The 27,808-nt window shown below is 50.9% G+C and overlaps 13 protein-coding genes across 13 annotated transcripts; 7 read left to right on the top strand and 6 right to left on the bottom strand.

Moving 5' to 3' along the window:
* Positions 1–275: 275 nt before the first annotated feature.
* Positions 276–1,459, top strand: J4E82_005484 (uncharacterized protein; the record flags this gene model as incomplete). The annotated part of the gene is made up of 5 exons (XM_051731748.1): positions 276–309; positions 362–432; positions 484–698; positions 752–1,122; positions 1,197–1,459. The coding sequence occupies 5 exons, from the start codon at positions 276–278 to the stop codon at positions 1,457–1,459; spliced, it is 954 nt and encodes a 317-aa protein (XP_051588477.1).
* Positions 1,460–2,640: 1,181 nt separating this feature from the next.
* J4E82_005485 (uncharacterized protein) lies at positions 2,641–4,029 on the top strand (the record flags this gene model as incomplete). Its single annotated transcript, XM_051731749.1, has 1 exon — positions 2,641–4,029. One exon carries the CDS (start codon positions 2,641–2,643, stop codon positions 4,027–4,029), a length of 1,389 nt encoding a protein of 462 aa, XP_051588478.1.
* Positions 4,030–4,333: 304 nt separating this feature from the next.
* On the bottom strand, positions 4,334–5,010 carry J4E82_005486 (uncharacterized protein; the record flags this gene model as incomplete). The annotated part of the gene is made up of 3 exons (XM_051731750.1): positions 4,334–4,524; positions 4,557–4,793; positions 4,845–5,010. 3 exons carry the CDS (start codon positions 5,008–5,010, stop codon positions 4,334–4,336), a joined length of 594 nt encoding a protein of 197 aa, XP_051588479.1.
* Positions 5,011–5,513: 503 nt separating this feature from the next.
* J4E82_005487 (uncharacterized protein) lies at positions 5,514–7,592 on the top strand (the record flags this gene model as incomplete). The annotated part of the gene is made up of 6 exons (XM_051731751.1): positions 5,514–5,658; positions 5,729–6,366; positions 6,423–6,528; positions 6,583–7,112; positions 7,135–7,374; positions 7,545–7,592. 6 exons carry the CDS (start codon positions 5,514–5,516, stop codon positions 7,590–7,592), a joined length of 1,707 nt encoding a protein of 568 aa, XP_051588480.1.
* A 418-nt stretch (positions 7,593–8,010) lies between these two features.
* On the bottom strand, positions 8,011–9,147 carry J4E82_005488 (uncharacterized protein; the record flags this gene model as incomplete). The annotated part of the gene is made up of 1 exon (XM_051731752.1): positions 8,011–9,147. The coding sequence occupies one exon, from the start codon at positions 9,145–9,147 to the stop codon at positions 8,011–8,013; it is 1,137 nt and encodes a 378-aa protein (XP_051588481.1).
* A 369-nt stretch (positions 9,148–9,516) lies between these two features.
* On the bottom strand, positions 9,517–11,251 carry ZEB1 (Zinc finger E-box-binding homeobox 1; the record flags this gene model as incomplete). The annotated part of the gene is made up of 2 exons (XM_051731753.1): positions 9,517–10,954; positions 11,004–11,251. 2 exons carry the CDS (start codon positions 11,249–11,251, stop codon positions 9,517–9,519), a joined length of 1,686 nt encoding a protein of 561 aa, XP_051588482.1.
* Positions 11,252–12,236: 985 nt separating this feature from the next.
* Positions 12,237–13,665, top strand: J4E82_005490 (uncharacterized protein; the record flags this gene model as incomplete). Its single annotated transcript, XM_051731754.1, has 9 exons — positions 12,237–12,384; positions 12,440–12,465; positions 12,515–12,551; positions 12,605–12,675; positions 12,725–12,747; positions 12,799–12,892; positions 12,941–12,958; positions 13,010–13,113; positions 13,164–13,665. 9 exons carry the CDS (start codon positions 12,237–12,239, stop codon positions 13,663–13,665), a joined length of 1,023 nt encoding a protein of 340 aa, XP_051588483.1.
* Positions 13,666–15,578: 1,913 nt separating this feature from the next.
* Positions 15,579–16,583, bottom strand: J4E82_005491 (uncharacterized protein; the record flags this gene model as incomplete). The annotated part of the gene is made up of 3 exons (XM_051731755.1): positions 15,579–15,662; positions 15,711–16,213; positions 16,265–16,583. The coding sequence occupies 3 exons, from the start codon at positions 16,581–16,583 to the stop codon at positions 15,579–15,581; spliced, it is 906 nt and encodes a 301-aa protein (XP_051588484.1).
* A 3,124-nt stretch (positions 16,584–19,707) lies between these two features.
* On the top strand, positions 19,708–20,735 carry J4E82_005492 (uncharacterized protein; the record flags this gene model as incomplete). Its single annotated transcript, XM_051731756.1, has 2 exons — positions 19,708–20,442; positions 20,508–20,735. The coding sequence occupies 2 exons, from the start codon at positions 19,708–19,710 to the stop codon at positions 20,733–20,735; spliced, it is 963 nt and encodes a 320-aa protein (XP_051588485.1).
* Positions 20,736–21,652: 917 nt separating this feature from the next.
* On the top strand, positions 21,653–22,795 carry J4E82_005493 (uncharacterized protein; the record flags this gene model as incomplete). Its single annotated transcript, XM_051731757.1, has 3 exons — positions 21,653–21,802; positions 21,902–22,188; positions 22,249–22,795. The coding sequence occupies 3 exons, from the start codon at positions 21,653–21,655 to the stop codon at positions 22,793–22,795; spliced, it is 984 nt and encodes a 327-aa protein (XP_051588486.1).
* A 209-nt stretch (positions 22,796–23,004) lies between these two features.
* J4E82_005494 (uncharacterized protein) lies at positions 23,005–23,949 on the bottom strand (the record flags this gene model as incomplete). Its single annotated transcript, XM_051731758.1, has 1 exon — positions 23,005–23,949. One exon carries the CDS (start codon positions 23,947–23,949, stop codon positions 23,005–23,007), a length of 945 nt encoding a protein of 314 aa, XP_051588487.1.
* A 437-nt stretch (positions 23,950–24,386) lies between these two features.
* On the top strand, positions 24,387–25,274 carry J4E82_005495 (uncharacterized protein; the record flags this gene model as incomplete). The annotated part of the gene is made up of 1 exon (XM_051731759.1): positions 24,387–25,274. One exon carries the CDS (start codon positions 24,387–24,389, stop codon positions 25,272–25,274), a length of 888 nt encoding a protein of 295 aa, XP_051588488.1.
* Positions 25,275–25,460: 186 nt separating this feature from the next.
* J4E82_005496 (uncharacterized protein) lies at positions 25,461–27,445 on the bottom strand (the record flags this gene model as incomplete). The annotated part of the gene is made up of 6 exons (XM_051731760.1): positions 25,461–25,600; positions 25,660–26,023; positions 26,074–26,534; positions 26,596–27,139; positions 27,212–27,301; positions 27,389–27,445. 6 exons carry the CDS (start codon positions 27,443–27,445, stop codon positions 25,461–25,463), a joined length of 1,656 nt encoding a protein of 551 aa, XP_051588489.1.
* Between the last annotated feature and the right edge of the window lie 363 nt (positions 27,446–27,808).

Here is a 27,808-nt window from a genome sequence, read left to right on the forward strand (position 1 = left end):
TCGACAAAATGCATCAACAGCCAAGTATAAGCAATTACTGATTGCCAATGTAACTCAGTTTATTACAGCGAGTTCGGTGGACAAAATCACGCATTGAGATGCATGTTGCTGGATCGGCCGAAAACTCGGTGGAAGACTAGATATATAAGAAACCCGCGTTGCACTTTGTAAAAGACATCTAAAGCATTAGAAGAAGCATCCAGAATCAAAGAGTCTTACATTACCTCTTCTTCTTCAAAACTCCTCCAGAATCAAACCCAAACTCGTAGTTCAACATGGTCAGGATCGCAATCGTAGGTGGTACTGGGAGTATGTTTCTTGCTACCTTGCACGAAGCGAACCAAAACTTACATCTTCGAAGACGTCGGACAGGAGATTTTGGACGTGCTTGTCGCTAGCAAGAAGCACGAAATCTTGATCTTCACCCGCAAGGTCGGTACCCACCAGATGCCCCCCTGCAGACCAGTGCTGACTCTCCTCTAGGATATCTCGATGGAAACCACAGATTCGTCCGTTAAATGGGCCAAATCTACCTACGGGGATGTGAATGAATTAGTTGGTCAACTGCAAGGCATAGACGTGGTGTTGTCATTTATCGCCCCGCATGACCAAGAACAAGGCTTCTCCAGCCAGAAAAACATCATCGACGCGGCAGTAAAGGCCGGCGTCAAGCGACTCGCACCTAGCGAATGGATCTCGTAAGTCGCTATCATCTTGCTAGCTCTTTTCCCATATACTAACGACCTGTTAGAGCTGGCCTAGAGCACCTGGACTGGTACACCTTCAAGGCGCACACACGCCAGTACTTGACAGAGCTCAACAGTGGCAAGAAGGTTATTGAGTACTGTCTCTTCCAGCCAGGTCTCTTCACCAATTACTTTACTCCATACCCGTCAACCAAGCACATCAAGCCACTTGAGACACAGTGGGACTTTGCGAAGCGTAGGGCTATCTTACGGGAAGGCTCTGATAACGACTATGTCACGCTTACGACTGCGGACGATCTAAGCAACGTGGTTGTGCGCGCGGTGGACTACCCCGGCGAATGGCCGCTCGTGGGTGGTATTCGAGGGTCTCGTATTTCCATCAAGGAGCTCATCGCCCTTGGAGAGGAGATACGCGGTTAGTCACCCATCTACTTTCAACTCACTCAACCCCATCCTTTATTGTTTCATCTACTAATCAAGGAGTTTTAGGCGGGCCCTTCACGATCGACAGGATTCCGAACGAAGACTTGAAGAATGGAACATGGGACGCTTCCTGGCTTCCTAAAGTCGAACATCCCTCCATTCCACCAGAGTTTGTTGACGAATTTTCGAAGAAGATGGTGGGCGGTATCTCGTTGGCTATAGGAGCGGGATGTTTCGATGTGGGCGATGAGTGGAATCGTTTATTGCCTGATTTTGAGTTTACGGACGCCAAAGATTTTTTGAGAAAGGCATGGGGTGATAAGAACTGATAACTTGGATTAATCTAGCGTGTTTCGCAGTTGCCAATGGCCGTAGCGCGACCAGTGTAGTCGTAGCTTGGGAAGATTCTCCTAGGGCAGAATCAGAATGTACTGTCGTTCGTTACTGCCTATGCCAAATTCTGCTAGAAGTATTCGACTTGCAGAGAATCTGATCGCGGGATCACTACAACTATGACCAGAGCTGTCGGGTTATGTTGTCGCACGCACCACGTCGTATCGTTCCAAGGTCAGGTACGTCAACGTAGGTGAGGCGAGGTTTCGTCCGCCGAAGCTCGGGCGGGCGACCAGATCACTACCCAACTCATTATAAACATGCATTCGCCTCCGTCCAAGTGCACAACCCCTTCACGTGAAGATGCCGTCACATGTCGACTCCCAAAACGATGAAAGAGCTGCAAAGCGAAGAAAAGTGCGCAAAGGAACTCAGAGTTGCTGGGAATGCAAGAAGCGGAAAGTTCGATGCACATGGGCGTTGCTTACCAACTCAACGTGCGATAATTGTCTACGAAGGAAAACAAAATGCGTCAGTCAGGAGTTCGCGGATGATTCACCTGCGAGTACCAGAGTGACCGATGGAGGAGTAGAAGATCGGTTAAGCCGAGTCGAGAATCTGCTTGAGCGCCTGGTCAACGGCACGGCCTACGCAGGTCGGGACGCGTTGGGAAGTCGCCTCGATACTGCAGTGATGAACGGTTTGAGCAACTTGGTTGTATGTATATGATGTTGAAGATTTGTCTCCAACTACGGCTAACGCCTGCAAGGACTATGCAAGAAACGTTGACATTACCCCATCCACTTCCCCAGAAGCTACATCGGCACTCACAAGTCCACCACAAAATTCAGAACCATTGCATAGCAATCTTTACACTGGAATATCTGGAAATCTCGTGGCAGCATGGCCTAATAGTCAAGACCTCGACTACATTTGCAAACTCCCAGTTGGCCTCTCAACACACTTGCACATCAAACTGACCTCATCTTCGGCCAAAGTCATGAGCCAAGTACCGAAAAGCCCTCGGGAAATGTTGCAGTTACCACCACCGGGATCGCATCCGGTGCTAATAGCCCGGAAGCTTCTTTTGTTAAGCAGTCTATTGCAGGGTGCGCTATCAGCAGGCCAAATCCCACAAGATCAGCATGGACATTTCAGTGAAGTCATGTCTCATGCAATGGATGCAGCAGTGAGAGTTGTGACTTCCAACGACAAGCTGACCGCCTCTGTCGAAGGTATCGAGTGTATCATGATCGAAGCTATGATCCAGAACTACGCTGGCGACCTCCACTGTGCATGGATGACTGCACGCCGGGCGTCTGCTATTGCACAGATGTTGGGTTTGCATCGTGGCAGCTCAAAGCCATCTACTTTCAAAGTCCTGGTTCCAGAAACGAGTTCAGGGTTCGATCCAGATCAATTTTGTTGTCGCATTATCGAAATGGACCGCTATCTGTCGTTGACGCTGGGACTGCCGCAATCTTCACTGGAGACTCGTGGGTTTGGTGCTGAAGCAATGGCGGCATGTCATCCACTTGATCGCATCGCTCGTCTGCAGTGCATAATCGCGGATCGCATTCTGTCACGTCGAGTGGGGGGACCCAACAAGAAGAAAAGCGAGAATATCCAGCATATTGACGAAATGCTAAAGGAGGCGGCTGCACTCATGCCATCGCAGTGGTGGCTGACTCCGGACTTGGACGCCAACAACTTGACAGCACCGAACCCTCTACCAGAAGTCGCTCGTGCAATGTATCAGTTTTCTCATTTCCATCTAGTCTTACGGTTGCATTTACCGTATGTTCTTCGCTCGTCAGGGAACAGCATGTGCGAGCACAGCAAAGCCACTGCTATTCATTCTGCTCGCGAAATCATGTCTCGATACATCGCCTTCCGCAAGTGGAATACTGGAATTTACTACTGCCGTGGAGTAGACTACCTCTCTTTCATAGCCCTTATAGTACTGTGTCTGGTGCACATTGATGCGCGTAATCAACCGATGGCCCAGCACGAAGTAGTTCTCGATCACAGCCGTCCGAGTGACCGCGCGATGATGGAACGAACAGTCGGCATACTACGAATCATGGAAGACGATGCGATCGCAACGAAACTCTCTCGTATTATGGAATACCTTCTTCAGGTGGAAGCAGCATCAGCCAGCGGAATTGGCTACAATACTTCCACTAGCGAGGTTGATGAGGGGCTAGCAACAGAGTGTGACGGTCGGTTTGTGGATGAGGAGAACGGCGTGCTGCAGCTCCAGATACCATATTTTGGTACCATCACTCTTCAGCGTGGGTTGGCTCCGTCTACCGTGACAGCTGCGGGGATTCTATCTACCCAAGCATGTGAGCATACACAGCCATCACTTACAGCGTGGGACAATCAATGGTCATTACTCGATTCATCAGAACATATGGGTGAACTTGACGATTGGACACTGCAGAGCATCAACGAAGGCCTTTTTGGGGATTTACTCGGGTTTGGAAGTACAGATCAGGGCCCTGAGCCAGTTTTGGATGAGTCGTTCATTCACATTCCTTCCAGCCTTGAGATGGGAGAGTAGAGTGGAAGGCGCAAGGGTGAAGGTGTCTTCATCGCAAATAGGCCTAGCGCGTCGCGCAAGGAAGGAGCTCTCATATCTGTCGAAGGGTAAAACGCGGCATCTTTGAAAGTGACATGTTAAGATGTGGATTTCATGGTCAGCTATAGACTTGAAGGATGGTGTATGTGTGTGCGAATGTTCATTCCTAAACTTGTTCAAGTACTGAAATCCTCCAGACAAGGTATCTTTAAGCCCGTGGCTAAATAGCAAAATTTTTAACGCCGGAAAATGCAATCCAATAACACCAGTGTATGCAGATCGTAAATCATGATCTTCGTTTCGCGACACGTCCGCCGGTGCGTCCACCGGTAAAGGGCTTCAGCGCGCCCTTGCCTCGCGAGGCGGGGAAAGAGACCCTGTTCTGAGGTCTGCGGCGAAGTTGTTTCCGGGTCTGGCTCTTGTCCTTGTTCTTGCGCGAGTTCTTTGCAGAGGTGGCGGCAGCGTCAACGTCCATATCTAAGAAGTCAAAGTTAGCCCTTGATTCTCACTCAGCCAGTGCGGAGGAAGCGGGTCAAAGGCGAATTTGAGATGGCCGTGGTTGGTGAAGCCCAGGATGTCAGAGCACAAGCCCAAGTGGAAACACAGATTTCTGAGCTGGCAGTCTTCGTCTGCTGAGTCGAGGGCAATGGAGGAGGGGTCGGAGAGGGAGCGCGGTATGGGGACAGTGAGTAGCGACGAACCTTTGGGCAAGTCCTCCTCCTTGGTGGCATCGTCGGCGGCGCTGGCTGGGACAGAGTTAGAGGGTGCGCATGCTAGGGGTCGGACAGGCGACTCACTTTCTTCGGTTTCCATGTCCGTCTTTTCGGGTTTGGGCTGCGCAATCGTCTCGAGAAGTTTGGCGTGCAGGCGCTCGGCGCGCGCCTGCTCTACGGGGCCAAATACATTGGCGCGAAGCTTGGTGCGGTTCGCCTTTTTGCTGCTTGCTCGTGCGCCTTTGGCCATTGTGTCTGTGTGTGGGATTGGCCGGGAATATCTGGGGTGAAGGCGTTTGCTGGTCGGTGGGGGAAAAGTTGAGGGAAATTTAGTGGCAAAGCGATGCAATCAAGGCCGGCCCGTGCCCCAGTCGCGTTCTTCGCCTAGTTCCAGGTGACGCTGACTTCGGTATATACCCAGCTTGGAGATGCGCTCGCCGCGAGAGCCGCCGCCTACGTCGACGGCCATATAACCCACAGAGTCGCATTGTGGCCTCCCCGTCTGCTGGCCGCCCCCGTCCTTGTTCCGCCCGCGCCTGTGTTGTTGTGCGCTCTGTGTCGCCGCCTGGTTCTCGGGAAGTTGCGACCAACGCCCTTCACTGCCTTCACCTCACCCGACGTCGCCTGCCAGAAGAGACTGCCTCAGACACCCGGCCCCAGATGCCTTCGCGAGATATTCTGCACCGGTAGCGCCTCACTTGCAACCTCCGACATTGCCAGCCCTCCCGACCTCGACCGTGACGGCAGCACACCATGGCGTCCAGCCTGCAGCAGATGGCTGCCACCATCACCGAGCGCTCCAAGACCCTCATAAACAACGACCTCAAGAAGATCCTCAAAGAGGAGGGCACCTCGCAGACGGGCAACAAGGCTGCACTGCAAGCCCGCGTCATTGGCCGTACGTCTCTCCGCTCCCTAACCCCGGGGCCTGCTGTCGCCTCGACACCTGCTAACTTCACCCTCGCCAGTCATCGCCAATGCAGTCTCCAGGAGCGATACCGACCTTTTGCGCCGACTGCAGTACCGCGTGCAACACCACGGAGAGGCGCCTCCCCCAGCCACGACTAGTCCCGTCGCCTCTTCGTACTCGCAGCCGCCTGCGCCCGTTGCCAACGGCTACAGCATGGCCAACGGGTACCAAAACAACGCCGCATACCAGCCCTACCAGCAGCCCCAGCAGCCACCCATGCCGCCCCGACCAACGTATTTCTTCAAGGACAGCCCTTTCTTCGAAATTCGCGAGCTCGTGCTGAGCAATATGTCTTTGGACGCTTCGCCAACTCATCGTGCCACCATATCGCGGAATCTTACCCTCAACGAGAACCAGTCGGCACGCCTAAGAGCCGATTCGTCCCTGCGATTGCTGCTCTTTTCTGCGCTCGAACAGCCCCTGGCTCCCTACTCACGTCTCGATATTGCGTTCCCATCTCAAATCGAGGTCAAGGTCAATGACGAAGAGGTCAAGGCGAACTACAAGGGGCTAAAGAATAAGCCAGGCTCGACGCGTCCTGCAGACATTACTGATTTTGTACGCATGAAGATCGCCAACCAGCGTAACAGCATCCTCATCACCTACGCCCTGACTCAGAAGGCAAGTCGGTCGGAGGTTTCTTATTCCGTCAGCGCCCTGAAACATGACCTCAAGCTGACTTCGAAATCCAGAAATACAACCTGTTTGTCTACTTGGTCAGAAAGTTTTCTGTCGAGGAACTCACAAAACGTATCAAGCAGCGCAATGTCATCACTCGTCAGTCGGTGCTGAACGAAAGTATGTCTTCGCACCAAGCATCTAGGGCACGCGGCATTACTGACCGTATCGCAGTGATGAAAAAGGCCAATGATCCGGACATTGAAGTCGGATCAAGCGTCATGTCGCTAAAGGACCCCATCTCTACCTTGCGCATCGTCACCCCATGCAGGTCAACGGTGTGCACGCATAACCAATGCTTTGATGCCGACTCATTCCTGCAGCTCCAAGAGCAGGCTCCTACATGGACATGCCCAATATGCAGCAAGACGATTTCGTATGAAGCCTTGGCCGTCGATCAGTACGTCGAGGAGATTCTGAGCAAGGCTCGGAATACGGACCAAGTCACCATCCAGCCAAGTGGAGAATGGTCTACCGAAAAGGATGTGAAGCCCAAACAAAATGGGCACCATGACGATAGTGATGACGACCTCATCGAGATACCAGACTACCGTGTACAGGCCATCAAAACCGAAGCCGCGCCAACACCCACTTCGCTCAGTACCCCTCCACTGCCTTCTCGGGAGACTTCTACTGCCCCACGGTCTGCACAGAAGAGAAAGTCTGAGGTGGTGGATCTGACTTTAAGCGATGACGACGAGCCAGTAAGACCAACGAAAAAGGTAGCGTACACTACCCCCAATAGCCTTCCTGATCCGCACCGTCGGTATCATTTACCTCCCCTTGGTAGTCACTCCGCTGCCCATAGTCGTCCACTGCCACCAGCCTACCACAGTGGGTCCCACAGTGGGTCTCTCAGCATGCGCTCTGATTACTCCCGGCCTCCATCCACACCTCCACCACGGCATGGGTATCAATCCTATCGACCAGCACAGCCCGCTTCGCGGCCCAGCTATCCCGGACAGGGTACTTCCTCCTACCCTACCTACCTCGGCTCTTCTTCCCCCTAAACTACATGTTGCGCGTTCTTTTGTATCTTTCATTTTTGTACGACTAAGGTTCACCAGCTAACACTACCTCGGGTTTGTAGGGCAGAACAGGGACCGGATGAGGTAGCATAGCACCCACCTAGGCAGCCCACTTCGCCACGGACCGTTGCGCCGTGGGCAAGCCGTGTAGGCTGATCAAGTGAAGTTCCCTACATGATCCTCTCATCTCTTTCCTAAGTTGTCAAGAGAATTTAGCGCGAGGCGTTTGGGAGAGGCTACATTTCATGATCTATCTGCTTATGGCGTACAACACTGATTGGGGGCATTGAGGATACCACCGCATGGGAGATTTGCATGCATTTTGAAAGCTCACACGAACGACTTTCTGCGATGATGAGAAGAGAGTAGAAGCTGCGCGAGGCGAAGGAAGGGAATGTGGAGGTGCTATTTCATGTAAAATCGTGTAGCAATGACGTCTTTTGATCTCCGTCATATTGAATAATTTCAAGTCGACCTAGACTGATGTTTCACCGTGACAGAACTACCTAGCCCTTGGACAACTGCGAGTCGAAGTGCTTCATTGTTGGATACATTTTCACTTTGTTCTAAACTTCTATGATCTACTTGCAAGCTTGCGTGGTTGACCCTTTGGCTTCGACGCTGTTGCAGGCTCTGATGTGTCGCCATCAGATTTTGGTGCTTCACCTTCAGGTTTTGACACGCCGTCCCCAGATTGTGATCCTATTTCCTGTTCACGCTGGGCTAGAGCCTTTTCCCTTTCATCCAGCTCGGCCTGTCGCCGATCAAGCTCACTTTCCCGTTGATCAAGCTTCTTCTCTCGTTCGTCCAGTTCCTCACCATTTTGCGTGTCGGGTCTCCCGGTAGCATCCGATGGCTCTGTCTTTGCTGATTGTGCTTCGCCATCTTCCTGCTTTGCATTCAACTTCCGTGGCTTCTTACGACCCTGTGTGTCACTTTTTTGCGTCGAATCGCTCTTTGATGGCTCCGCAGGCAGGCTTTCGCTGGGCTTCGAGTCTGAATCTCCACCGCCAGCTTGAGCGCCAGCCTTTGCTGCATCCGATACCTCTTTCTGATCCGGCATCATGCCCTTCGCACTTTCCATCCAGCCTTCGTCAATCTTGCCTCCACCTCCTTCGCTCTTGAATTTTTCAAGCTCTTCAGTGCCAGGCATTTCTTCCTCATTAGCCTGTCCCACCATCTTCTCTAGCGTCCTCTTCTGCTCCTCGCTTGCTGCCCATTGTGGGATCCAGCTTGTGAGCTTCTTCATCCCCTTTCCGGCTACTTTGCCCATATTCACCCATGGACCATGGATTGCCCCTGTAACTCCGCCCAATCCAGCTCCTATCCCACCGAGAAGGGTCGAAGAGATGCCGCCAACTAAAGTGCCTGTTATAGCACCCAACGTAGCTCCAGGTGCGACACCAAGGCCCGTGCCCGCTGCCATACCTTGGAAAGCACCTGAACGAAGATATTTCGCCGTCTTTCCGAATGACTCGGCCTCGATATGGGCATTTGTAGCCTCTTCTGTCAGTCTTTGTCGTTCGTCCGGATCACTGGCGGCGGCCGCTGCATCTTTCAATTCTTTTGCTTTCTTTTGTGCTGCAAGGGCAGCGTTCGCGGCTTTTCCAGATTCTTGCCGCACTTCCTCTTCTGAAACGGCAGGCTTCTTGGACTTTGAGTCGTCTTGGGACTTCTTGTCTCCATCTTTGTTTAACTTCTTTGGAGGCATGATTGTGGTTGTCGTTTTCGCAGTTGTAGCTGCTGCTGTACGTATCGTGTAAGCAACCCCTACCGGCAATGTACGTCATCGTCGCTAGCCCCACCAGAGAAGCCTGAATTGCACGCGTTCAAGACGCGTCACGACCGCTCCAAATTTCATCCTCCATGCACGCGTGCTTTCCGCTTTATAGGCACAGTTAGTATCACTACAGCTGTTGACACGTCTTAGTCGATTGCGATGCATAGCAGATTGCTCTTGAAGAAATTACTCGACACGTCGGGACGACTGCCTCATCGTAATGAAGAAGTCGCAGATATATGATGGCGGGATTGAATAATGTGCGAAGTTCAATACTGACACTGAATAGGACACTATCTACTAAGCGCGACACATCCGACCGTCCGTCTGAACCGTCCACGCCTCGCTACCGACACCAACCGTGGCGTAGAATAGACCAGAGGGATCCCATTTCTTCTTGATATTCAACAACTTGCCGTAGTTCTCTCCCCAGAATGTATCAGCGAAGTTTGGTTGACGAAAGTCAGCCTCGTTCACATATGACCCACTACCCGGTGTCGCAGCCTCAACAAGAGGAACGATTTCATTTGTCATCTTCTCCTGGACTGCAAACGCTTCCGACCACGGAGCTGTGAAGTTCCACGGAAGCGTCAATGTCGCGTGCACAATTGCCTTGCGCCAGGCTGGGTGGACTGAAGTCGTCTGCTGCGAGCCAAAAGACTTCACATCTGTTCCTACTCCGATCCAGGTCACTCCCTTTTCCACGACAGCCTTCCAGGTCTCGGTGATGTTGCTGACGACGCTCCGAGGAATCAATCGGGTACCGTACTGGGCAATACCTACTTGGATGTTCCCGAGTGGAAGAGGGCCAAAATACTTGTCGTAGTGCTCGTAGTACGTGTCGAACTCACTGTACTCAGCAGTATAGTTGACACCTTTGGAGTCCAACCTAGCAACGAAAGGCGCGAGCATGGCCTTGACCTCGACCTCCGTCTTGTTGTAGGCGTTAAGTGGGGAGATCATGAAGAACGAGGACGTAAAGTAATGGACCACCATTGCTCCGGCATCTACCATTGCCGGTAACTCTTCGTGGAATGCTTGGATAGCATCATAAAACACATCCTGGGCATTGTCCGTTGTGAAGAACGATAGCGAGGCACCACCAAAAACAGCCTCCTTGTGTGCCTTGACAGTCATCCCAACTACAACACCATACGTGCTGCCACCACCGCCATTGAGAGCCCAGTACAGATCTGAATTCTCCTTGGGGTTCGCGTTAACAAGCTTTCCGCTGGCAGTCACGACTTCCCAGTTCAAAACATTGTCAGCAGCAAGACCAAAGCTGGTACTGATGGCCGAGTGCCCACCACCCTGGGTGTAACCGCCAGCAACGCCGACTGTAGGGCACTCGCCTCCAACCACAACTAAGCCCTTGTCTCGGGAAGCAGCCATAAGCTCGAATCCCTGAACACCGGCACCAATCTTGAAAGCTGGGCCGTTATATCCTGAGCCCTTGTATGCTGGAACGTGGGTAATGTCCTTCAGATGATGTGTCCATACCGCTAGTGAGCCCGCGCCGGTGGAGCGACCCAGATAATCATGGCCCGTGTTGCGGATCACAAGGCGGATATTCTTAGATGCAGCGAATGCGATTGCTTTTTGGACGTCTGCAGGTCCAGAAGCATCAACGGCATAACGGACGTAGTTGCCAAGCTCACACGGGCGGTCTCGAGGCTGAAAGGGATCGCAGCTCTGGTTGGCGAAGAAAGGTGCCATCACAGATGAGGACGATTCATAACTAGCTGTCTGTAAGTATGATACTTTGAATATATACGATCGGTACCTACTGGATCTTTTCGTACTGCCACTGACTCTTCAGGCTTTCGCAAGCCGCGTTATCAAAAGTCGAACCGTGACAGGGTGCGCCAAGTGGTACGGTAGCCACCAAACGCCCGCCTACTGTCTTGTTCAAACTGTTCCAGTCCGATTGCGAAGGCCATGACTTGTCTCCAGGGAATGATTTGCATCGATTTGAGGTTGGATTGGTGGCAGAAACGACGCTAAGAAGCGTGAGAATGAAGACGAAGGAACGCATGACAAGGGCCCTGGGAGAGGAGAGTTTCGGCGACCTGAGGGATATCAATCTGCAAGACATACGGGTTAATATAAAGAGAAATTCAGGCGCCTTGCATGCACCGCGCCTCATGGTGGCGACAAGGCTAGAGTAGCTGTGGGACTACAAATCTAGTCTCCGGTGAGATGGGCCGTCCCGGTACCGTGCACCATTCTACGACCGTTGCGACTAATTTCATCGAATCCTTCTCGTCGACAAGAAGTAATTACGACGTCGAAAGCGTCCATGGTCTGTAGATGGTCGATAGAAAGAGACGCTTCGTCAATGTGGACACACAGCTGATGAATGAACATGAACATCTCAGAATTACTCTGCTCGCATAGCACGGCGTAACTGCCATGGACGCGGTCAATTGGTAGTTGGGGCCTGCATCTATCAACAGGGATCTTTCCAAGCTTTCCTCTATCGAGGAACATCCGATGCAACCGACTATTTCACCGCAAGGGCGGGTCGGCGGCTCTCCAGACGAACTGCAATCGTCCCATCCCGTCTTTCCAGACCCTTAAAACTAGGAGATATTTCACCGAAGGATGCCGAAAACTATTCCCGTCGCAGTTACCAATATGCCGTGATATAATAGTCTAGCTCTGACAAGAAGGTGTCTTGTATACGCCAACGCCTGAGCTGCTTTGCAACCATGTGCATTAACAGTTAGCCTGCTATAACTTCGGAGAATACTGAGAGTATTCGCACGTTTCACCTCATATGAGGTTTTACTCTTCTCTCGACCAAGGCATGCCTCCCTGACCAGTACAAGATGGACCGGGTAAAGTCCATGCTCACCCCCACGTCTGTTTCCGACCTTGTTAGTGACCAATACGCCGGGATGCTCGGAACAATGCAAGTATTGGATTCCAAGACCTAGTAAGAGGAGCAATGTTTTTGCGATGGTGATGCGAGAATTCTACAACAACTGGAAAGAAATCACCATAGAGAGGCCAGAGCGATGGGTTGGACCTACAATACTCCGGACGATGCCGCCAACGACGGACCACATATCACTGCTGTCGCAATCATCTTCACGGCCTTGTCACTTTCCATCCTGTCCCTTCGCTTTTACGTGCGTGGTTGGATGATTAAGGCAATTGGAGCTGGTACGTACCGTGATAGGGAACATGCTTTCGACAGATAACTAACGATTGCTACTAGACGACTGGATATTGATCGCGACTTGGGTCAGCAGCTACACTCTTTGCTGTAGTATCGAAACTGACAATTTAGCAGATAGCGTCCTGCGGCTTCGCCGTTGTGACGATCGTCCGTACGTTGATTGAGCGGGCTGCCGCGACACTGCGACTGACTGTGTGATATCAGAAACCAAATGGGGTCTTGGACTAAAACATCTGGACGACATGCCTATTCAAAACCTATACAACTTCGGACTCGTAAGTATCACAAGTTCAATTGGAGAAGGCCCGGTCCTAACCAAACCAGATGCAGTACATGGGTGCACCATTGTGAGGCGAAGCGTACGATACGATATCGATTCATTTAGCTGACTATCGAAGCTACATAACCAGTATACTCGGCTTCAAGCTAAGTCTGCTGTTGACGTATCTACGTATCATGCCGAAGGGTGTGTCGCGTAACGCTACGATCGCCGTAATAGTTGCATGCATACTCTTTCACCTTTGCTTTCTTATTGTTCAGACGAACCTCTGCCAACCGGTAAGTCCCACTACCCTCCGTGACCCATAGCATTCTGCTGACCCGACCAAGGCCGCGAAACAATGGGACCCTTCTATCACCTGGGGTCAGTGTCTGCCAGCCGTTCCCTTCTACACCAGTATGGCGTCCTTGACTATCGTATTCGACGTTATAGTGTAAGCAATTCACTCGCAACTGTCGGCAAAAACTTACTCCAACTCAATAGCATGTTCCTACCCTTTCCCGTTCTCCTCAAAAGCCACATCCAGAAGCGGAAGAAATTCGCCTTACTCGGACTCCTCGCTCTAGGCACTTTCATCACAATTATCCAAGTCCTACGCATCCGAACCGTTCGAAACTTAGCCAACTATCTCGACTCAGGCAGTCTGATTATGTGGTCGACTGTAGAGAACAATTTGGGTATTATCGTCGCTTCTATCCCGACGTTAGCACCCCTGTTCAAATACTTCGTCGAGAAGACCCAGAAGAGCTCTAATGGCAACTCTGCGACGCGATCGCGGTCTATGTACGGTTTGAAGTCGAGACGCACTACGAGACAAGGCTCTATCCCGCTAGGTAGTGGTGTCCATCAGGCAACGCACGTTTCTGGGCCTTTTGAGGGAGGGAGCGAGGAGTTTATTATGGGTGATATCGCTGCTATAACGAAGAAAACGGAAGTCACTGTTTCTTCTCGTGTTCGCGAGGAGTCGGACAGGTCGGGAAAATAATCATCTTCCCTTGCGGGCAATACATGGAAGATACTGTGGTTCGATTTCTTCTTTAGCACCATTATATAAGCAGTTTTCATCTACAATATTATGTACGTCGAAGCTGACTTCATTCCTTCATATTCATTGTAAAAGTGTCTCATTATTTCAGCGTCAAGAGGAGAGAACGTTAGATCATGGACCGTGTTTTGTTATCGAGCCTTGCTATAGAATGTTGTAATTCATGACACAACAACAAAAGTGCGCGTCATTTTAGACACAACCAACATCGAGTGGAAGAACAGTATACCTGATCTGATGATGACAGGATAGCGCATGCACTGGTGATCCGTAAGGCAACACATACGGTCAGACGGTTAGATTCTTTGGAAGTTTGTTCGCACATCGCTAGCCTTGTCCGGCATGGAGACACCCATTCCTATATCTGGTGAGCGACCAAAGGACGACAGTTTTGACTTATACGCGTGTGGTAGGCTATCTCTGGCTACCACAAGCAGCAGACAGAGGATAATCAGAATTCCTGCTTGGAGACGGCCATAGCGCTTCGTGGAAAACCCCCCATCTTAGGACAAAACGCGTCCAACTCTCTTGCCAGTCTTTTTCCCATGTCCCATCATTCATCGATGAAACATGTATCCAACATATACAGGACTTTTTACCAATAACATACACCAACTCGAGTCGGTGACTCTCCTCCAAATCAGGGAAGAAGAGGATCAAGGCCTTTAAAGTCGGAAGATGGTGTCCGAGTAATGAGAGGCGGTCATTGTAGGCGGAGAGTTGATAGATCTCTTTGTATATGTGGAAGATGAAGTTCAGGACTGACTGGCGCGGGTAGTCTTCTTCCGTAGCGCAGTAGTCAATGAGTCCGGTGACTTGGGCCAACCTGGAGTCGAGATCACGGCTCGCATCTGCTACCATCCGAGACAATGGATTGTAGTACCGAATTGTTCATTCTTCAAGCTTTCATCGAACAATTTGGATTCCCAATCAGTTCTGCCTCGCACTAAGATATGTTACTTTTGTATCGATGAGGTGACAAGTGCAGAAGATGGCGGATGGCGCACACTGAACTACTATGGTAAAAGAGGCGCCTTGTGGTTGGTTATAAAATGATAACTCGTGCCAGATATCATGCTTAGTTGCGTCTAATGAGCTGGTCAAAGCCATTCAGAGCGTGTTCAGAACTTTGGAGACAGATGTAAACTTACGTGGCACTCACTTGTAGACTACGAAAGTGAACTGACAAAGTGAGGAATTGTTAGACGCGTACCTCGTACATCCAAAGATACCCAGAACGGAGGGTTTCACTAGAAACTCAGCGAAGCAAAAGAATTGACCTACCATGGAAGCCATTCTGTGACTCGTCTGTAATCTGAAGAGTAGTAGTCGGCTAACGTCGAGTGGTCAGAATGATAAGTTGTAGTGGTCGTCCACCTTCGTTCGAGACTATGATGTCGATACTCCGTCGCGAAACAACGCACTGATGTAAAGCTTTGATAGCAGAAACAAGCTGATCATCCCCAAGATGGAAGGAGTGCTCGAGATACAAAGTTTGAAAGAGGGATTGCTGCCTGAACATTTGTCAAAGCGGCGCATTCGCCCTACACCCGTGCACCAATATCGCAAGATTCATATAAACGTTGAACAGCTGCCTTGCAGCGCAAGATGCTCTCAAAGTGGCCAAAGGACCAGACGGCATAAAAATCTTCTAACGAATAAGCAAGCAGTGATTGAAAACGATTTAAATACTACAGCAAATTGGGTATGTAGACGCCAGAACTTCTCCAGAAAAATGAAGCATTGGTGGCTCCTGTAAAGCAAAGTCTGAAATATGTGAATGCAGTCAGATGATCGTCCGAATCAGATGAAAGACGGGGATAGCAAAAGCGTTGCTATCACGAAAAGACTGGTCATGACAATGGCATGATCGGAGGCTCCGGACCTGCCGGTACTACGCCGTTACCAACAGTCACAGCTGAGTATCCTTCCTTTATCTGGTAAAGTCAGTACTGTTATGTCGTTATTTGGGGTTCTTTTCGTACCAAGTCGAAATGGGTTGTGGCCCGGAAGGCGCCACCCGTTTCAGGCCCATCGCTCCAGTAAAGACGCCTCAACCAAGCATGGAGACGCGGATAGTCTAGACGTATCATCTTCTTGTTGCATTTGAAAAGAGTGTAGTATGCAACGTCAAAGCGAATGATTGTCGTGTATAGTCGAATGTCGGCCTCGGTGATGTATTGTCCAAAAAGGTAAGGGTAGTGCTTAGGCTGTGAGAGGTGGTCTTCAAGGCGATCAAGGGACTTGAAAAGCTTGCTGACATGTTCATCATAGGACGCCTGTGAGGTTGCAAAACCAACTTTATACACACCGTTGTTCACTGTGTCATGTACCCATGAAAGCAGCGAATCCATCTCCGTCAGGATGTGCGCAGGTCTGAAGCCCGCCACTCCTTTGTTGATCTCGCGACGTTCCGGGGGTAGAAGAGGATCGAAGGCATCGAACAGCATATGAATGATCTCGGCGGCTTCGTTGTTGACAGCGGTACCTGAGCGCTGTCAGTCTGTAGGCCATTACGCTAACTCTCGGGTGTTTTCACCATTAAATGTATCCCAAAGCAAAGGGACCGTGATTCTGCCATTGTATTTTGGGTCCGCCCTCAGATAGATCTCTTTCAACCACTTTGCACCATACACGGGGTCTCTCTCTGGCCCGCTACGCCCAGAGAAAAACCATCCATGCGCTGCATCCCTTCCATCGACCTCTACCAGGTCTAAGACATCTCCCAGTCCCTTCAATGCGAAAACAATGGCCGCTCGGTGTGCCCAGGGACAAATGTAGTTGAGGTAGAGTACGTATCGGCCCTTTTCGGCAGGAAAGCGCGCGGATGGAATCCTATCTCGGAACTGCGAAGGCATGTGGTTCCATTGGCTGTTGACGTCAACAGGGTCGCGAGGTAATGGCTTTGCAAAAGAATGTCAGTAAGCATGCACGGTAAAAGAGGACAGGAAGGAAAAGCCTAGTCGAACCTTTGAAACCGTCATAGCCGGTGGCTTTATAACTCGTCGCTGATGCTACGCAAACTAATTCCGAACATATCCTGTCTGCAGATGGGCAGCCCATGACGTTTTCTTAAAGACCTGAGCCCTTTACCGCCGGCGTATTGTGATTACAAAACAGCAGAATGCGGACAAGGGTAACGTCTGATTAGTAGGAACTACCTACGCGTGAGCGTCAGCCTCCGCGGATCAGAAAACACGCCAAGTAAATTGCCGAGTTGCAGTCATCGCTACTAAGAGCCATGTGGCGATGGTGTTGTAGGTGATCGATAGTTCCTGTCAAATGGCGAGATGGATTCCATTGCAGACGCGGTCGACGAGGGACGTGAAGGTGAGCTCGTGCCATGCATCCCCGCCGATCAGCCGAGGCTCGCTTAGACGAAGGTTTAGTTTCACTTCGTCGCACGGTATCCGCTCACCTTTTTCAAGCCCGATCCGTTCTGCTGCTCTAATTCGTGTCGCAAAGCACACAGCCGTATGGCTTCCTGCAATGATTTTGTTGCCGTCCTACCATATTGATACTATTGGCGGACAAGACCGTTGGTGACGTGGCCGAAATGATTGGCGCCCTCTCCTAGTCCCAATAAATACCACAGCCCGGACGGATTAGCTGATTTGCGGTTCTGCAAGAGATGGAAACACGGCAACTCGGACGTTCAGTCATCACTATCCGATGATAATTTACTAAGAGGCTTCGAGAGTCGCATGCTTGGTACTCCGTCCGTACAACGATCGGTAATCCCACTTCCTGAAGGACCCAACGAGCGAAGTATGCGATCTGCCATTTACGAGGTCGTTTACGAGAGGCATACCTATCTGCATGCACCAAGCATATCGTCAGAAGAATTGGCCGCACTCTCGTCCGCTTGTGTCAGTCTGTGCACTTGTTGGCTTTCCGGCGTCGCCTGTACTCACGTCAGAAGATGCGATTAACGAATCACCGCGTAGGAGGCGGGGTACGTCGATGTGGAAGCGAGGGAGGGTATGAATGCAGTCCATCTGAGGATACTATCTATACGGCATCAGGCTGAAAGGCGCGCCTATTGCTAATGGTTGCGCCCTCTATACACTTGCCAAGAGAAATACTACCATTCATCGTGCAAGCCGAGCTTTTTTACTTGGTCTATACAACATCTGCCGGATCTTTGGAGAGGGAGGTTTGAACATCGTTGACAACTATAGGTGAGACGCTGCAGCAAGGGCCATTAGGTCCGGATGCCGATGTCAAGCAAGACATGCAAACGATTACGCACGATGACATTGATGCCAGATGAGACCAAAGTTCCACCCTGCTCCGTTATGGAACTGTAGACTATCTGAGCGCATACACAATCTGCCATGTGAATGGATACATTACTTTGCATATCCCGCACTGACTCTTTTGCTTCTGGATCTTGATACCTTGGTCGCGATTCCACAAGAAATTTGAGTGTTTCAAAGCCCAATCTTGCGCATACAGGTTGTGTATGCGAATTACTGATTGCATTGTCATGGCAGCAAAATTCGCTCGTTGGCGTTCACTTTCCCGGTAGGTATGAGTATACAGCGCCGATCTGATTACTCATATTTCCACGCTATGTCCTGATGTACGACGAGGGCCCACTTTAACAAGAACGCCAAATATCTTCTGGAAATGCGTTCAGGCCATCTCATTTGCTGGAGCATACGCCCGTAAAATGGGTGGAGGCCCAAGTAGGAGTCGGAATATGCTTGATTCCGTGCTTGAGGCTAATGTCATCAACAGCCGAAGCTATGTTGAGTGACATGACCTCAGTTCTTCGATTAATCTCCGTGGTAGTCGCGCGCGTACCACACAAAGTGGAAAGCATGTGATATCGATCGACTGAAAGGTCGTACACTGACTACACTGCATACAACATAGGCTGCAAGCACTCGCAGGAAATACTATGAGTTCAACAATGGCGCAAACATGCACACACAGCCATTCGCTTACTCCTTGTGCGACATGAATTGTTCTCGCCGCCCGTTCAAGCCAGTTCCAGAAGTCTGTCAAGGCAATACGCTGTCTCCAGCATTGGACTAGTAAGATCAAGTCGTATTTCTGCTTTCACCAAAGCACTGAGATGGAGTAATCCCAAAGATCTCTCTGCTTCCTTCTTCGCCTACAGAAAAAATTTCAGCAATTTGGGTGCCGTTCCCTGTATCCACGCTGGTGCGACATCTTTCAATGTTCCGCTGTGTCCTTGAGGAGCCAGTCGTCGATAGGCCATTATAAAGCATACATTCGGATATAGCCGAAAGATGTCCGTACCAGGGGAACAACTCAAGTTCTGTAGTGGAAGGATAAAAACCGACCTCTAAGGTCAACTATAATCCGACCCAGAAATCAATTATGTGTTATCCACATCTGGATACTACACTACCATAATCAAGTTCAGATCTGCCTGGCGATGTGCAACGAGCACCACTGATTGGTACAATCAGCCCGCGTTTTACATTCAGTATGTAACATGACGATATAAGAGACGATGCCAGTATTATGGACGGCTCAAAGTCTTCCCAAGCGTGTAAGTATATATGCGCTGTCCATCACGAGATGCATGTGTTTTTTACTACGTCAATATTCCATGGCCAACCCGATTTGTGCCTGAACTCCGTCACAAGGAAGTACGATCGCTATCGACCTTTTGTGGAAGTTGATGGTTTTGACGGCTATATTGACAAACTAACGAGCTGTTTGCCGCGGCCCTACTCGAGGCCTAGTTATCTACCGAATCATCACCCGAAGCTCTTGGTCCCCACCAGCATGCATTTGACTTCCCCAGATTTTCTCCTCAATTCGTCTGTTCGCAATCCACTATTAATCTACATTGATCGTCTTGGCACTTTTATCCTTGTTCGTGTATGATGGATAGGGCAGATCGACAATGGTGCGGTCGACTATATAAGACATGCACATTGAGAGAGCAATTGCTAACATAAGGTTCTGAATATCCACTGACCTCGAAAGCTCGCCATCGACATGCTTAATTCTGCCCTTCTATCGTTACTTGGCATCGCGCCCAGCTTTTTCGGTAACGCTCTTGCACAGACTTTTACGCCGGCACCTGGCAACTTCCCAGCCAAAGGTGATGGTGACTTCGCGGGTGGCATCTTCAGCATCTCCCTCGCTGAGCTACCTAAATATGCTGGCGCGGGTGGAACCGGACCTGAGGCTCCCAAAGGCAATGGTGCGAAGACATCTGGCTCAGGACCCTATCCTGCACAGATGTTGACCGACTCTTCGCTACCGGGACACACAATCTTCGCGCCTAAGACTCTTCCAGCCGGAAATCTCAGTGTGCCTTTCATTGCATGGGGCAATGGAGGATGCGGCCTCAACGCAGGTATCTACGAGCGCTTGTTAGTAGAAATTGCTAGCTACGGATACATTATCGCCGCAGACGGCACGCCCACGGGCTCTGGTTTCCAATCTGGTCAACAGTCCAAAGTACAGGACATGCGGGACTCCCTGAACTGGGCGTTTGCAGGCAAAGCGACGAAATACGGAAACGTCGATTTGACCAAAGTCACGACTGCAGGCCACAGCTGTGGGGGCCTGGAAGCCATGTCGACGGCGTACCGTGATGAGAGGGTGAAGAGAATCATGCTATTCAACATTGCGATATTCCAGGATGACAGGAGGTACCTACTCAAGGAGATCAAGGTGCCAATCGTATATCTCATTGGAGGGCCGAAGGATATGGGTTATAATACTGTGAGTCTGTCTTTCTTATGTTTTGGTCTTGATGTAGTCCAATACTAATACTGAAAATACGATAGTCGGCTAAAGATTATGCGCTTCTGAACGCGGGGCTTCCCAAACTCAGGGCCAACCTCGATACTGGCCATGACGGGACTTTCGCCGCTACAAATGGTGGCAAACAGGGTAAAGCAGCTGTGGCATACTTGGAATGGCAGTGGAGAGGTAACGCGACTGCTCAAGCATACCTACTTGACGGCGGTCTGGAGAAGGACAACTGGATTGAAGAGCATGCCAACTGGGTATGAGATTCGTGTCGCTGTTCATGTGCACTGAGGAATCTGTGGCGATGAAGCATGCTGGCTCACCGCGAACAGTTGAGAGAGAGAGTATGAGTGGTGCGCAGATGAAGTAGGAGTGAGTTTATTCTCCAAAATGACACCGGTGAACAATTCTGTCTTGGCGCAATTTTCGAGCTGTAGTGCGATGGCTGTGCGATGGCTGTGGGCTGTAGAGCTGAATGAACACGAAGTCACATGGTCTAAGCAAGGCATAATCGGCAACCGACCGCCTCGCAAAGCCCAAAGGCATCCAGGTGAAATGCTGGAAACTTGGACATGAAAGCGATACTATAAGTTCGTTCGGGTGTGCCAGTGCGCGCACAATCAGGCCGGTCGGAGCCAACGTCATCGCCATCACCCAGCAACGAGCGCGCCAAAGCGTAGCCAGGAACGCCCTTCTCTAGCCTCTTTTCCGCCTAAGTTGCTCGCTACCCGTTCTCGACCCTCTATTAATAACCACCAGCGACGCTACACTCTGGTTGCCGGGTTAGGTACAAACCCTGCAGAAGCGAAGAGCGGGCTGCGCGGCGGGGACGCGACTGGGTGGTTTGCAGCTTCGGGATCCACCAAGCAGTGAGGCTGAGACTCGAAAGGTGTCTGACATAGCACTCCATCCTTCCCTCGTTGCCGTACGAGTCTACGACATTCTTTGACAGTTTCTACGTCTCCTTGTGCACACGACGCGACAACGCTTTTGATATTGTTTGTTGTTGGCGGGCATTTGCATATCGCAGAGAGCAGACTCGGAAGCACCGAAGCCACCCGTATTGACGTACTCGTAGGGCTGAGTGAGCTGTCTGTTTACGCTCACCCTTCCCGGCTTTCCGCCCCCTTCCACACATACCAGGACTTTGAGGATCTGGATACACACAAAGACGAACGATATGCGGATACCGCAGTCATATATTCAGAAGTGCAAGGTGGTGGCACATGTTTTCCAGGCCATCTTCGTCTTCATAGCAGCATGTCTGACCATCGCCGTTATGACCAAGGACGGAGATATTGGAGGGGCTACTAGGTATTTCTTTGCTATGGTAAGTGACATCCTTTCCTGTGCGCTTTGTGTGCGACGTCGTCTTGAAGACCGGTCTATCGCGACAGCATGGAGAAGGCTAACAGAAGACTGGCTATAGTGCTTCCTATCCATACCCGCCATCATCTACCTCACAATGGTACCCATGTGGTCGCGCGCCCAACGCTTCGCCTCCGCCTACGCTTTCCTCGCTGTCGACGCTTTATACACTATCCTTTGGTTCGCGGCCTTCATTGCGGTGGCTATGTGGAACGCCCACGGTATCAAGGAGGGAGCCAAGAAGGAGAAGATTTCGGATGATGACCGGAATTGCACAACATTCCTTTATGGAGACGAGGCCAAGTGCAAAGTCAGCAAGGCTGCTGTAGGTGTAGGTGTCATGGTGTTGTAAGTACTTTTCATTTCCTACCTGTGAATCATGTCGCAACACCTACTAACCCTCCGTAGCCTCTTCTTCGCCATCACAACGGGCGTATCCGGCTATTACCTCCACAAATATCTCCGTGAAGGCGTCATGCCCTACCAATCCTCCAAGGAGAACACACACTACGCTTCCGGCGACTCCGCCTACAACAATCCCAAAGACACAACCTGGTCCACTGAAATCGAAACCGCAAACGGTCGCGACTCATCTGATTCCCTTGATCGCCGCACAGATCGTGGTGGCAACCAAGAAGAAGACGAATATGCGCTGCTACACAGCACAGAAACAGATGAAGGCAGACACCCTGGTCGACCACTGAGTTGGGGTGAGGACAGGAATGGAACTTATGGCGGTGGTGGCAGAACCACTGTTCCTCCATATGCGGAATACAGGGATAGCGGCAGCATAGCTGCTGGCGTGGATGCATTAAGTCCAGGCGGTTATGAAGAGTATAGGAGAGAGGCCAGCGCGGGGCCTTTGGGTGGCATGGGTATGGAACGACAACCCAGCCACGTCAGTCACGCTGGGAGTGGGTATAGCTTTAGTGGCGGGCCAGAGCGCCTGAATTAAAGAGGCACGGTCGGGGGAGAGGCGTTGACATTGAGTCATTCTTGTTTATGAGTGCTTCTCTTGTTACAGAGTTGCTAGATCACATTGCATTGGGCTTATGGTTGGGTCTGGCGTCATGTTTGAATCTCTTGCATTCCTCGTCTTGCGCTTCAGCGAACTGCTTTTACGTATGAATACTCATCTCTTCGCACCAAGACTTGTGACAGCAACTAGCGCTTCGCGAAACGTTGGACGAGTTCTAGATCGCGTTCGTGTTGCCCACCGATCGTGTAGAACCAATATGCATCTTGTTTCCTCCACCACCGGTTTGGTAGATAGGCTTCAAGCATGTAGTATTCATCCCGCTGATATGGAAACTCCAAACTCGGCGGTCCGTGTTTGGCCAAAAAAGCATCCGTCTCTTCAGCAGCCTCAGCAGCTGTCATGTCAACATGGACTCGTTTGTTCCCTCTGTTCTTCGAGTGCCGCCATATGGCGCGAACGGTGGAATCAAGGTGCCGTTGCAGGATGACGGCGTGCCATAGCGAATTCTCGATGGCTTTGCGAGCGATACGTCCGTGGCGCGCTACCAGCTCCTTGTTCCACTCTGGTATCTGCCCACGCGGTATGATGGGGAGTGGGGTTCCAGAATCGAGATAGTCCTGCCAGTGCGCAAAGTCCAGGACTAGCCCTAGATTATTCCACGTCAGGATGCAGGTGAGACAGGTGCACAGCTGGTGTGCATCTGGCGATTGAATGTGTTGGTACGGGCGATTGTGTATATTAAGCTGCTTCTGACGCGCGGGGTCGACAAGGAGGGGTTGTATTGCAGGGTCGACGTCGGCGAGGAGCCTGGGCGTCGGGAGGCATTTGATGAGTATGCTGTAGCGCCGTGCGATGATGGCGTCGCCGATGATATTCGCGTTGGCTTTGACAAGGCTCTGGAAGCGGCGATTGACTAAGCTGAAATCGATTACGTCGCAGGGGCGGAGATATTTGAGGCTCTCGAGAATGAGCTCGGTAGGCAGCTTGGTAATGTTCACAATGGCATCGCGTTTCTGCTGTCTCGTAGCATTCTTGCGCTTCATGCGCTCCGTCTTCTTGTTTTTAAGGGTGAGGGCTGCCGTCTTGTCTTCAAGTGGCTCGTCATCGTCGCTGACAGCATATCGTGGCATAATTTCGAGATGAGACGGAAGGCATCAGAGAGTGACGGCACGCATGTCCCAAGGCAACCCCCGCACAGCCAATCGGGTATAAGCAAAGTCCGCTTCGTCTGCATGTAGGCTATTACGTAGCACCATGTTCGCCACAAAAGCACGCGACTCTCACCACGATTTTACCTCCAGCAACTAAGTCCACTTTGATTGGTCACATTCTGAGCACATCGGCCAAACTTCAACATGGCGTCATGCCTCATTTCTAAGCAGAGGACCATACATAAACCCCATTAATTCAATTGTTTCTACCTTTCCGTTTGTATCACAGCTGAACCATCCCTATGAGCATTGCTAGGAGACTTGCACCCTGTATCAGAACGACACGAACCAGCAACATCCATCTAGGAAACCACGCGCGCAATCGCTTATTCCACTCTGAAGCCCAATCAATCAGCATGACCACGGCAAGCTTCTCCCACATTGATACCGACTCTTATTCTGGGAAACCATGGGCCAAGGTTGACGGACCCGGCACCAGCTTCTCGCACAAGTGGCACGAACGATCCGTCCACAACCTTCGCGGCCGCGAACATGAGTTCAACACCGATAACTCAGGCTTCGCAGTATACCAGTACCCCGCAAAGGAAAAGCTATTCACCGAGGATGCGGCAGTACGAGAGGGCTATTACGCTGAAGTCGAAGCTTTACTGCGTGACAAGCTTCCTGGCGTGAAGAAAGTCGTCATCTTCGACCACACAATACGAAGACGAGACAAGAATTCTCCTCGACAGCCTGTCCAACAAGTCCATGTAGATCAGACGGAAGCTGCAGCAGAAGCACGTGTTCGTCGTCATCTTTCTCCAGAAGAAGCCGAGCGATTAATCAAGGGCCGCTGGCAATTGATCAACGTATGGAGACCCATCGAGAACCCTGCTTCAGACCATCCTCTCGCGGTAATTGACTGGAGAACAACATCATCATCCGACTTTGTTGCTACAAACCTTCTTTACCCTAAGCGCGCTGACTCCATGGACGTCGACGACCGGGGTAAAGAGGTTCTTCCAGATCCCAACAACTACACGTCCACCGACGGCTATGAGGTCAAGGGTGAGACCATGTCTGTGGCACCTAACGACAACCACAAGTTCTATTATCAAAAGGACATGACGCCCGAGGAAGTTCTGTTGCTCAAGTGTTACGATAGCTTTGGAGAAGGTATGGCCCTAGGCAAGAAGGGCGTGGCTGTAAGAACACCGCACACTGCTTTTGCGGATCCGAACACGCCCGCGGATGCACCAGGGCGGCAGAGTATAGAAGTTAGATGCTTGGTGTTCTATGAGTAGACGTAATGGCTCAGGAACGAATGTGATGGCTTCGATCATTACTTGATAATATGTATCAATGACTCCATCTATATGGTCTAGTGAGGCTGTGAGTCGACAGCCACAACCCAAATTAAGCGTTGGTATCATAAGATCAAAAACAGGACAGGGACAGTCTATCAAGTGGATAGCAGTGACTACACATATCTAAGCCTTAGTGTGGGCTTCGATGCGTGCTTCTGTAGATTCCAGCTCAAACGAGTCGGTATCCTGAGGCCTCCAAAACTTTTTGTCGCCCTTCATTGCACGGATGAACCAAGGTTGGGCGCGTGGCGAGTCTGAACGGACTAGAGTAAACCCTCGTTAGCATCATATGCGGAAGACAGCGGCATGTGGAAAGACTTACAGCTCCAGTACTCCTTGTTGTCGTAGTCTGGCGGAAGCAGGCGTCCCCCTGAGATGGCACCGAGAGCCCACGTGAAGGTGTTTATGATGGCGAAGCACATAATTCCAGCGATAAGTCCATATGCGATCGAGTATGAAAAGGGCATGAACATCAGCGTGACGAAGGCTGGGATGGAATCACCAGGATAATTCCAGTTGATGGCTAGAACACCACGCATCATCATGCATCCGACTAAGATGAGGGCTCCTCCTGTCGCCCAGGGTGGAATGGAAGCGAAAATGGGCGCGAAGAAGAGCGAGATGAAGAAGCAGATACCGGTGGTGATCGCGGTCAGACCTGTGCGACCGCCTTCTTGGATACCAGCCTATAAAAGTCAGTATGGTGGCACAAAACATGTCAAGATACAGCACTTACACCAGACTCAACGAAAGCGGTAACAGGCGATGATCCAAACAGGGAGCCGATGGAGATGGCGATAGCATCAGCCGAGTAAGCAATTGTACTCCTAGGGAAGTCACCCGTGTCAGGGTCGACAACGCCTGAGAAACGAGCCATGGAGTACAACGTGCCGGTGGCATCCAGGATATCAACGTAAAGCATGGTGAAGACAGCCAGAGCGAATTGCCCGCCCACGTTAGACAGATCCCAGTCTTGTGCCAATAGCGTATGCTTGATCGGATGGAAAGCGACAACGTTCTTGAAGAACTCGAAGCGGCTGTCGCCAACTGTCGTGCGTGGGAAGTAGGTGATTGAAGTATCCCGGGGCCAACAAAAGATGGATACTAGCGCAATACCAAAGATCATTGAGCCACGAATCTTATAAGTCATGAGCAGAGCTGTAAAGACACCACCCACAAGAAAGCCGAGCCACATGGCTGAATTTGGGTGTACGAAGTCAGTATGTGCCTCATGTGTAGTTCATACAGGAGCACTTACTTGGGTTGGTTGCTTTATGCGAGAGACAGGAGCCAGTGTCCGGGTCGAGGTATTCAGGAGAGCAACCTCCAAGATCAAGGGGTGTTGCCTTGGCTCCCGTAATAGCACCAATACCAGCCGAGTATGAAAGTCCGATCAAAGTGAGGAAGAGGCCAATACCTGCACCACACGCGACTTTGATACTGGCAGGAATGATTCGAGCCAGCCATTGACGGATGCCAGCGAGGGAGAGAGCGACGAAGATGAAGCCTTCAACGAACACAGCAGTCATTGCGACGCGGTAGTCGATTGGACCGGTGCCGTGGAACCCTACAATCTGATATGCCAGGTACGCATTCAGGCCCATGGCTGGTGCGAGTGCGACAGGGAGGTTCGCAAGAACGCCCATAAGGAATGAGCCGAGCGCCGCAATCGCGGCAGTAGCAGTCACGAAATCACGGTTGATCTCGAGCAAACAGAGAGAGTAGGCTTCGTCGTTGAGACATGTTGGGTCGACAGGGTCATTGCAAACACATGTAGCACCAGAGTCTGTGAGGACGGAGGCCTGGAAGTGGTAGTATCGTTAGTACGGTTGTACCATATGCTTGTAATTTGACATGTATCTGGATTTACTCACGTTGACAGCAATGATGTATGCCATAGTGAAGAAGGTTGTCAGGCCAGCGCGTAGCTCAGTGGTGAACCTCGCATTTTTGATCTCGTTGGGCTTCGATAGTCAGTGTTATGTCTTGCATTCAAAGTCTTAGGGACGACGTACATGTCCTGACCCGTCAAGATGGAAGTACCTGCCCACAAAGGAAGCAGAAACCACATCGTTGAGAGCAGCCTTGTTCCTTTCGATGAAGCCCATGATGTTTCCAGAAACCAAAAGCGAAAAAACTGAGATGGTATAGCAACACTGGACCACTAATCCACAGGTAACAACGGAGATGGATCTCCAGATATATTTGCCATGCCCAAGCAACAATATGCGGAGGCTACACCTAGTGCAGGGGGGTGGAGCGTAGCAGGTGTGCTCGCGTCATGCAGGTGCCCGTAACCATCCCGTATGGAGTTCGTGGTAAGCCACATAAGGCATCCTCCGCGATCGGAGATGGAGACAGATTGAGCGGATGTGGGAGACACTATGCGCGGAAAAGTCTGCCGTTCCGTTAAGGCAAGTCGAACGGCTAGGTGTAGCTGTTTCAACCTGTCGTCCTTCGGTGGGATATGA

This window comes from Alternaria postmessia (assembly GCF_024291825.1).
Source record: "Alternaria postmessia strain BMP 2775 chromosome Unknown scaffold_29, whole genome shotgun sequence".
Taxonomy (NCBI): Eukaryota; Fungi; Ascomycota; class Dothideomycetes; order Pleosporales; family Pleosporaceae; genus Alternaria; species Alternaria postmessia.